The following is a 9,992-nucleotide window of genomic DNA, read 5'->3' as shown; positions in this document are numbered from 1 at the left end:
AATTTGGTCATAACAATTTTGTTGCCGATTGAGGGCGTAATCATCTCTTATGGCGACGGAACGCTGAAATGAAATTTTGAGTTTGACAGGCAAAAAAGGTAATTTTAACACACAAATTTAAACTGTCTTGTATTTTTAAATGAATGACTTTGACATTTTGCACTACCACAGCTTTTGATGACATCATTTTCTTGTTTGAGGCCTAATAATCATCAAAAAACTGCTGACTGGCATGACTGGAGTGGAGTGGAGTGGAGTGGAGTGAAGTTCAGTTTAAATTTTTTAAATTAAAGCCATTTTTATAATTTGGAGTAGGCCTACGCCTACTTTCGGTACAGAAAAAAAAATAGAAGTTCACAGATTTACAAATAACTTACAGGGTTTACAGAAGGAAATGGTGAAAGACTTCTCTTGAAATATTATTCCATGAAATGCTTTAATTTTTGAGAAAACATTAAAACAATATCAATTCTCGATATTGAGAATACGGATCTATTTTAAAACAAATGTCATGTCAGTGCGGAAACAAGGGTGGGTTTTCCCAATATTTTCTCCCGACTCCGATGACGGATTGAGCCTTAATTTTCACAGGTTTGTGATTTTTATATAGAAGTTGTGATACACGAAGTGTGGGCCTTAGGCATCACGAGTACTGTTTACCGGATGTGTCCAATGGCTTGCAAACTGTAGTGTAGCATCTCATACCGTGGATCTCCTAATATCGTGGTACCAGAAATTCACTTTTATCGTTGGCAATACGTCATCTACTTTTTACAACTTGAATACAGTAAATCGATAGCCATGATACCGATCTGGTAAAAAACTTCATCTGAAATGTTCCAGATTGTTTCTTTTTTTTTCTTTTAGAACCTCATATATCATAGTTCTAGGAGTACAGATCACCCAGCCCAATGGATCAGTCCTTACTCCTAGTACCGGGTACCTGAGTTACTCACAGTACCAACCAGTTTATGACTCGTTTCTCTTTGCCTCTTAATCAGTGAGATGCAGAATCAAAACAACAACGTTGCAATGATGAGTCGACAGTCTGGTAGCCGTAGTGGGACACCCAACTCTATGATTGTACTGGAACAGGGTCGCAGTAGCCCAACGAGGTAGTTCACTGTAGTTGTTATAAGACTAAGAGAGTAGGCTTACCATTAAAAATGAACAAAATGCTACATTTCCGGAGCTAGGCTAGCGCTCCGAGTGGTCAAGCACAATGGATGCTTGATGAGTATACACTTAAAAAGCTAACTGCTGGTCCAAGGTGTGGTGTCAGGGGTCGAAATTAAGTGTATTTTCATGGTAGTCAGCAGGGCTAGTAACCAATAATTTTTAGTAGCCCTGATGAGATTTTGGTAGCCCAAAAGACACATTATGTCTCGAGTCACGGCTTAAACTTTACAATACACCATAGCACAGTTCTTTGTTGTTTGTAATGATGATTTTTTGCATTGTTTTTCCACTAGCCCGTCGGACTATCTAACTGGAAAAATCAGTAGCCCGGCTGTAAATCTGGTAGTCCCGGGCTAGCGGGCTAGTGGCAATTTCGACCCCTGGGTGTACATGTAGGGGTGCTCGTGTTGTGCGGTCGTGAACTCAAGCTCTGGTGTTTAGCTGATCAGTGAGTGTGGACTTGAAACCTCAAGTGGCCTTTAGCAAGATACTTAACCATTATTGCTTCCTCCTTTGGGTGGGATGTAGCTTTTGGTCCCATGTGTTGTGTAATGCATGTAAAAGAACCCAAAGTGAAGAAGGGGTTCGCCTCAGGGTTTCTGGGAGTGGCTGTTAGTGCTTAATGTTTGTGGCTGCACCTTTTAAGTTGTTAAACTGTTACATAGGACCTACATGGCACTCATAATTTTGAAGCAATCCTTTACAAGTTACAGTAATGAATTTGTTAAATATATTGTAACGTAATGAGCTGTAATAATTGTTACCATTTTCTCTTCGTTTAGAACTACCAAAGTGTTCAAATATTAATTATTATTTTTCTAATTTCTTTGTTTTTGCAGACCCTCCTCCTCCACCAGTAAGCGTCCAGCAAGACCAGTGCGTATAATTTACATTTAACTTCTAAAAATGGGTTCTGGGTTTTGTTTGGGTTGGGTAATTTCTTCAGCAACAGTTTTGTTGCATGTTACTAATGGACCCTTCCCATGAAATACGCTAATTACATTCACGCATGCGTACAGACCCTGTTGGTTGGCAAACACCATAGAGTTGTGCACTAAGCAGACGCGCAGTCGCGTCTGCGTCACGCACCCATTAGCCGTGTACAAACAGCGCGATGTTCCCTCATTTTGCCAACCAAAACGTTAGTGCGCACGCGCTATGTGCATTTTACATATTTCATGGGAAGGGTCTATTACTATCAAAGTGTTTCGTCAACGTGATTTGTGTTTTAATGGGAACATACATTGTTCAGTCTAGATGAATTCCCATGGTTGGACCAATGCTGAAACACTCAATACCAATACTTCATATAATGATGGTCTCCCTCCCCTTTCATTTCCTGGTTTTCTTTTCTGTCTACTTTATACCAAAAGCTTTGAGATCAAGAATAACTTGGCACCAAATATTTCATACTAATGATTGTCTCCCCTTACATTCCCTGACTTTCCCTCTGCAGTCTCCAATCAAAAGAGGGGGTAGTTCTTTAGAGATTCTTCCTGCTGACGAAGGTAAGAAATACAGAATATCATTTTCATAAAATCAAAATTATATTCAGTATTGCAACTGTTTTTACAATTATGCTACAGACTTGACGCTTGACCACCAACATTAGTGCTAGATAGAGGGCCGGCACATTGATCCAAAGGTCATAGGTTCAAATCCCGCTCTATTCAATTTTATTTTTGTTCAAACAAATATTATTAAAAATTTACACAGTCAGTTTCCCTTGTGGTTTATTACTTGAAAAAGTCAAAATAAAATGTATTTTTTTTTTTTTCTTTATTATTAATTTGTTTAATACTCCAGTACCAATGACATTTAAAAACTTATGGATTTGTATCAACTTGTATTAAAGAAATTGGGAAGGAGTCTCATAACTCTTTTTTATTTTCTTCAAATATTGCAGAAGAAATCAGCAGATCCGCATGCAGACTGAGCACCAACAGTGTCAACGATGAGGGCTCCCGGCAGACCCACAGTGCTGGATCTCACAGCCGTCTCGGCTTCCATGATGAGCAGCAAGGAAGGCAATATGAGGCGGCAGGAAACAGACAGAGGGGACACGGGGAGATGAAGAGAAGCAGTAGCGTCGAGATGGACAGGATGACGCCAGAATCACCGAGGAGGCAGGTTTATCTTCCGACGGTCAAGAGGAACTTTGAGCAGTGAGTGTGGGGGTTGGTTCTTCAGGTTCAGTTGGGAAGGAAGAATCTTTAGAAGGGATCCAGTCAGTCTTGTTTTTTAACATCCGTAGCAGGGGTTAGTGACAAGAGGTATTGATACGGTGCACTGTCCATGGTGGTGTGGTTGACCTTTACCCCTTAATTACTCTTAATTTCTGTTTGATCATCACCATTGGAGCAGTTACAATCAGAATAGGGTTGAAAATGTCTGAAGTTTATGCTGTGGAATTAGCCAAACTCGTTCAATGTTGGTCTGAGAATTCTTACTCTTTAATTTACAGGCATGGCATGCCAATAAACGAAGAACTAGCCAAGGCCGTCCAGAACCGTTCCATCCTACAAAACGGTTCCATCATTCCATCGTCATCCATCCACACAAGTACAGACTCACCGCACAGGAAGCAGCAGGGTCAAAGGTTAAACACACAGGAAACCGATGCAGGAACTTCAAATGAGAGCTCAAAAGACTCTGTTGGTCTTGACGAGAGACTGGAACAGTTGACAGTCAAAGAGACCGAGGGTCAGAGGGCAGATGTCAAAGTTCAAGGGGAACCAGCTAAAGAAGCAGTAGAGACAGATTCATATTATGTTAGTCACGGGAGTTCAAACAATGCTACAGGTAAATTTATCTAAGTTTGGAAGAGACACTTTATGTAGGAATCAACTGTTTTTAAAGGCAGTGGACACTATTGGTAATTGTCAAAGACCAGTCTTCTCACTTGCGGTATCTTATCATATAATGCATGAAAGTACAAACCTGTGAAAATTTGAGCTCAATTGGTCGTTGAGAAGTTGTGAGATAATAATGAAAGAAAAAACACCCTTGTCACACAAAGTTGTGTGCTTTCAGATGCTTGATTTCGAGACCTCAAAATCTAATTCTGAGGTCTCAAAATCTAATTCGTAGAAAAAAAATGTTCTTTCCCGAAAACTACGTTATTTCAGAGGGAGCCGTTTCTCACATTGTTTTACAGCAATCAACTGCTCCCCGTTACTCGTTACCAAGTAAGGTTTTATGCTAATAATTATTTTGAGTAATAACCTAGTGCCTTTAAAGCTCTCATTTTTAGAATCATTTAGTATAGATCATTATGTCAACTGTTCTTGCAAAATCAGCAATTCTAATCGAGTACCAAAATAAAAGTTGGTAGAATTTTAATTTGTAACTGCGCCTGTTTTTGTAACATTTTGATATAATTTGTCAAAAATGACCCAGGCATTCATGGAACCCATTGAGAAAGGCAACAATTTTTATAGTAGATGTTTTTTATTATGTCAAAATATATATAACATGTAAATTTTGTTCCAGAATATTGGTTTTTATTTTCATATGATTTCACTAGAACACAATGCAAGCAGAACTCTTTGTCGATTTAAGTAATTAACACGCATAAATTATCACATCATAGCCCAAACAAAATGTCCTAAGGTTTTTGTTATAATTTTATCCTCAGCAGCTGTAACAAATTCTTCAACAGTAGATGATGATCCCTATTACGTCACTCACAGTCGAGTGTCATCGTCCGCAGCAAGTGGTAAGTTAACTCCAGTAGGGGACATCTAAGTATGTGACCCATTGTCTGTGGTTCTGAACCACATGCAGGGCCCAATTTCATGGCTCTACTTACCGCCGAATTCTGCGCTTTCGATCACGATTCCACGCTTACGTGCAAGCGCGCTAGCATTGTAAGCTTAGAATGCCTAGTAGCATGGAGAACGCACGCGCAGAAGCCAAAATTCGCTGCTAACCCGTGAAATACGCTTGCCGTAAGCACAGAATTCCCTGCATTAAACAGCGATTCTGTGCTTACGGTAAGAAGAGCCATGAAATTGGGCCCAGGTCACATCCTTGTCCTATCAGATACATGTAGCCCCATTTCTTGAGCGTTACTTTGCAGCCACCAGTACATAATCTGAGTTGGTTGAGGCATTTCCATACAGCCCAGCTTAAGTCAGGATCAGATCAGAGTTTTCTTTTGCACTAAGTTTTGTAAAAAATGATAAATGTTCATATATTAATTGTTGCAAGACCGTCATAGCCCAAATAAAATGTCTGTTATAGCTTCTGCCACTCAAATTTCACCCTGTTTTTTTTTATAAATATTTTATTTTGTTTTTTATTAAATATTTCTTCAGAAGCAGTAACAAATTCTTCAACAGCAGATGATGATCCTTATTACGTCACTCACAGTCAAGTGTCATCGTCCACAGCAAGCGGTAAGTTTACTCATGATTGGCAATTTGAGATCCAGGAGTGCGCCCTCATTACAATTGGAGGATGAGGCGGCCACAGACGCAAGTCTTTGCCAAATGATGATGATTGTCAAATTGTCACATTTATTTTGTTTTTTTAATTTTCCACATCAGCGATAGAAAACCCCAGCAGTGTGGACGACAATGCTGATAATCCTGAAGAACCAGAAGTAAAACCTGCAGCTCATGCGACCTCAACCAGTGATGTCGCTGAGACGGGTCAAGATGGTGAGGGTGAAGATGAAGACAGTGATGAAGATGAGGAGGAGGAGGAGGAGAAAGCTCCATTTCAACTTCTTGGAGAGGTAAGTACTTCTTCAGCTGTGCCATTGAAATTTAAAAACACAGTAATCAACTTTGGGTTTTTTACTGTAATTAATTGATTTTATCATGAACCTTACCTCTCTGTCTATTAATTTTTTGTGTATTCTCTGTAATATCTTTGTACATATGTTTTCTCGTACAATTTTCTATAAACTAGAAGTTCATAAATAGATAAGTAATAGGTAAGATTTTCCTCAGCCTGGCACTTTTCTCCCTTGACTAATTGTAGGACAAAGTTAAAGGGAAGGGACACGTTTGGTAAATCCTCAATACAAAAAACTGACTTGGTAACGAGCATTAAAGAGCTGTTGATGGTATAAAACATTGTGGCAAACGACTCCCTCTGAAGTAACGTAGTTTTTGAGAAAGAGGTAATTTCTCACTAAAATAATAAAAGACTTCTAGCTAGAAGTCTTTTATTTATATCTGAAAGCACACAACTTCGTCCAACAAGGGTGTTTTTTCTTTCATCATTTTCTCGCAACTTCGATGACCAATTGAGCCCAAATTTTCACAGGCTTGTTATTTTATGGTTATGATGGGATACACCAAGTGAGAAGACTGGTCTTTGACAATTACCAAACGTGTACCTTCCCTTTAATGAGGGGATTTGTTTAAACCTATGTTCCAATGGTGGTACTGGTAGTGGCTGAGGCTGCTCCAGCCATTTCATAGCTGGGATGTATACCTTCAGTATTTGGCTTCAAAATGGCTCATGAAGCTCTAGTCGGTCGCAACCCAAAGCAGCTCATACTTATTCAAACATGTCTTGTTGCCATTTGATGAACAGTTTTTGGAAGCAGTCATGGAGGAAGACTATGAGAATGCAGAGAAGCTTTGTAAGATGGGTAAGTTGAATCGAAAAAGGATATTTGCTTGAGAATATTGGATATGATGATATTGTGAAAGGTGCAAAAGTGTACACACCATTTTCCTACATGTGCAAGTGTGTAACTTAGTGCTTGTTGCCTTGATTTTAATTGCATTGTATATTTTATATTTTTGCTTTGTTTCCATTTCCCTTTATGTTATGTAACTTTGTGCCTTTTGAAATAATTCTGATTGCATATTTGCCTTGTGAATTTTTTATGTCTCAAATTGTGTGTTTATCAATTTTGCTCTTCATATCTTTGTTCCTTGGACTAACTGTTTAATTGCTATTGACTTTGAAGCCAGAGATTTTTATTTGTATATCTTTATTCTATTGAACCGCTGTTTAATTGCCCATTTGCTAATGACCTTCAAGTCAAAGATTTTATTGTTGTATCTTTGTTCTTTGGAATCACTGTTGAATTGCTATTGAATTTGAAGTCTTATGTTATTGTTATGCTATTAATTTTAAGTTGTATCTAATGTCTTGTGTATTCTTATACTTTATAGTTAGGCCTACACTTTATTCATGTGTAAATCAGTCCAGATTTTAGTGTTGTGTTTTACCTTTTGTAGATTGCAAAAATTAACCAAATAACCCCTCTCCGAGATCCTGTGTGTACATCATTGCAAAATTGGCCAAAGTACCTTGTTCCAACATGCTGGTGCCCATGGCCTCGGTGTTTAGAGTCCCATTGAACCAATAGCGCCCAATTTCATATCACTGCTTACCACAGAATTCTGTGCTTAGGCCGCCCTGTAATGTACAGTATATGATTCCATGGGCTATAGAGTTTCGTGGTAAGCAGAGTCATGAAATTGGAACCAAACCATAAAATAGAATTCTTTCTTAAAGGAACACATTGCCTTGGATCGGACGAGTTGGTCTATAAAAAGGGTTTGAAACCGTTTGTTATGAAATGCATATGGTTGGAAAGATTTTTTAAAAGTAGAATATAATGATCCACACAAGTATCACTCAAAATTGCACGGTTTTCCTTCTACGTCGCAAACTAACACGGTCGGCCATTTATGGGAGTCAAAAATTTGACTCCTATAAATGGCCGACCGTGTTTGTCGACAAGGTAAAAAAAAAACGCGCAATTTCAAGGCATGTTTGTGTAGATCATTGTATTCTACTTTTTCAACATCTTTCTACCCATATGCATTTTATAACAAGCGGCTACAGAACGCTTTTCAAAGACCAACTTGACCGATCCAAGGCAAAGTGTTCCTTTAGGTTTTGCCATACTCCTTGTGCAAGATTACATAGCTTACTAAACTAAGTAATTTACCGTTTTATGAATTTTTTGTCTTAATATTTTTATCCAAGTAGGCCTATGTAATACAAAATTTACAATGTTTTCTTTATGATGATTATTTACATTCTTTTTCAAAACTTTCCTTCACAGTTCTGTTGTATGAACCTGAGAATGCTGAGGCCAAACAATTCCAACCACTGATTGAAGAAATGCTTAAGAGAGGTAAACAATTAATATTGTAGTTGCTAAAGACATTAAAGGCAGTGGACACTATTGGTAATTATCAAAGACTAGCCTTCACAGTTGGTGTATCTCAACATATGCATAAAATAACTAACCTGTGAAAATTTGAGCTCAATCTGACATCGAAGTTGCGAGATATTAATGAAAGAAAAAAACACTCTTCTCACACGAAGTTATGTGCGTTTAGACGGTTGATTTCGAGACCTCAAGTTCTAAATCTGAGGTCTCGAAATCAAATTTGTGGAAAATTACTTCTTTCTCGAAAACTATGGCACTTCAGAGGGAGCCGTTTTATCACAATGTTTTATACTATCAACCTCTCCCCATTACTCGTCACCAAGAAAGGTTTTATTCTAATAATTATTTTGAGGAATTACCAATAGTGTCCATTGCCTTTAAAGAGAACGTTTTCAATATCTACATGAACAGTTTGGAAATCTAATTATTTTGTACTCAGTCAAATTCTGTTTTTGTTTGTTCAAAAGTGGCAAAGGTGATCCCTCTGTTAGTGCTTCCTGGGTTGTATCAAATACTTGGGTGTGATCCCTGGCTATACAGCAGTTACAGGTTGTGTGGCTTCTGACTGGCACCCATGAACAAAGATATTGACAAAATAGAGAGACTGCCAACATTGGGCTAGATAGCTCAGCTGGTGCTCTTTGATTATTTCGTCCTTCAGTTTGTTGCTAATTTATTGTTTATCGCACTTTGAGTTTCAGTCATGAATGTAAGGGGCTTTCAGTCATTTTATAAGTATGTAAGTAAAAAGTTTTCAGTATAACTTGTTATTATTAAATTAAGTGTGTGCTGATTAGAGAATTTTTTACCTGTTTTCGTTTAAAATAATTTTTGTCTAATTTAGAACGAGAAGCCCAGTTATGGGGGAGCGGCAGCGAGGATGATTCGGATGATTCCGATGATTCTGATGAAGAGGATTCTGATGATGATGATTCAGACGATGATGATGAATCAGACGATGACGATGATAGGTATTTTCAAATATGATTTACACGGCAGTGGATGGTTTGGTTTCGACAGAGCTCTTCCAGATTTCCTGACAGGACTTTTTGTGGATAAGGTGCTTTGTGCCAAACACGTTGCATCACATATATTCACGAATGAGCCAAAGAGTTTTGACTTCCTGCAGGCATTATTTGTACACAGCTCAATAAAATTGTAGAACACAAGTTTTGTCAGAGTGTCTGGCTGTCATTATGACACCCTGTTTAAAATTTGAAAACCCTGTTTTATCAGTAATATGTAATAGTATTGTAAGTGAATAGTATGGACACCCAGGTTTTAAATTTCCAGCAACCCTTTTTCCAAATCCTGGCTTTTTTTCTATTATTTTGATTATTTTAATTGTATTAATTTTTTTTTTTAATTGTAAACATGGTAAACTGATTTTTTTGTTTTCATTTATTTCTTTTGACCTGTCTATGGAAAAAAAAAATCTTATTCAACATTGATTATTTTAAATGACCCCTTATACACTGTAATAACATATATTTTTGTTTTCAGTTCATCCAGTGAGGAAAGTGACTCAGCTGAAAATGCAGACGAGGAGAAATAAAGCATAAACCTGAGCATCTGACGTCTTTGTTCAGTGGATCCATTCAAGCAACCCATTGAACCAGTAAGAAGCATTATATTTTGTTAACCTTTCACTAAATGTAGC

The 9,992-nt window shown here is 37.8% G+C and overlaps 1 protein-coding gene across 3 annotated transcripts; it reads left to right on the top strand.

Moving 5' to 3' along the window:
- The first annotated feature begins 22 nt into the window (after positions 1–22).
- LOC139937135 (uncharacterized) lies at positions 23–9,889 on the top strand. Of its 3 annotated transcripts, none has more exons than XM_071932144.1 (13): positions 23–98; positions 1,002–1,115; positions 2,019–2,055; positions 2,636–2,687; positions 3,086–3,344; positions 3,644–3,981; positions 4,820–4,897; positions 5,499–5,579; positions 5,730–5,920; positions 6,730–6,787; positions 8,222–8,293; positions 9,177–9,303; positions 9,836–9,889. In XM_071932144.1, the coding sequence occupies exons 2-13, from the start codon at positions 1,006–1,008 to the stop codon at positions 9,885–9,887; spliced, it is 1,455 nt and encodes a 484-aa protein (XP_071788245.1). In that variant the 5' UTR covers positions 23–98; positions 1,002–1,005; the 3' UTR covers positions 9,888–9,889. The 3 variants fall into 3 exon arrangements, with proteins under 3 accessions (XP_071788245.1, XP_071788246.1, XP_071788244.1); XM_071932145.1 differs by having other exon boundaries at positions 4,817–4,897; positions 5,502–5,579; XM_071932143.1 differs by having other exon boundaries at positions 4,817–4,897.
- Positions 9,890–9,992: the final 103 nt, after the last annotated feature.

This window comes from Asterias amurensis, chromosome 5, assembly GCF_032118995.1.
Source record: "Asterias amurensis chromosome 5, ASM3211899v1".
Lineage (NCBI taxonomy): Eukaryota > Metazoa > Echinodermata > Asteroidea > Forcipulatida > Asteriidae > Asterias > Asterias amurensis.
Note: the sequence above shows the minus strand (reverse complement) of the source record. Positions and strands in the feature narration are given on the sequence as shown.

Excerpts from the sequence above, each read along its gene's own strand:
- LOC139937135 (XM_071932143.1), top strand. The coding sequence starts at position 1,006 with ATGCAGAATCAAAACAACAACGTTGCAATGATGAGTCGACAGTCTGGT. Across the intron at positions 2,056-2,635 it reads GTAAGCGTCCAGCAAGACCA|TCTCCAATCAAAAGAGGGGG; the intron begins GTGCGTATAATT and ends TTCCCTCTGCAG. Across the intron at positions 6,788-8,221 it reads AGAGAAGCTTTGTAAGATGG|TTCTGTTGTATGAACCTGAG; the intron begins GTAAGTTGAATC and ends TTTCCTTCACAG.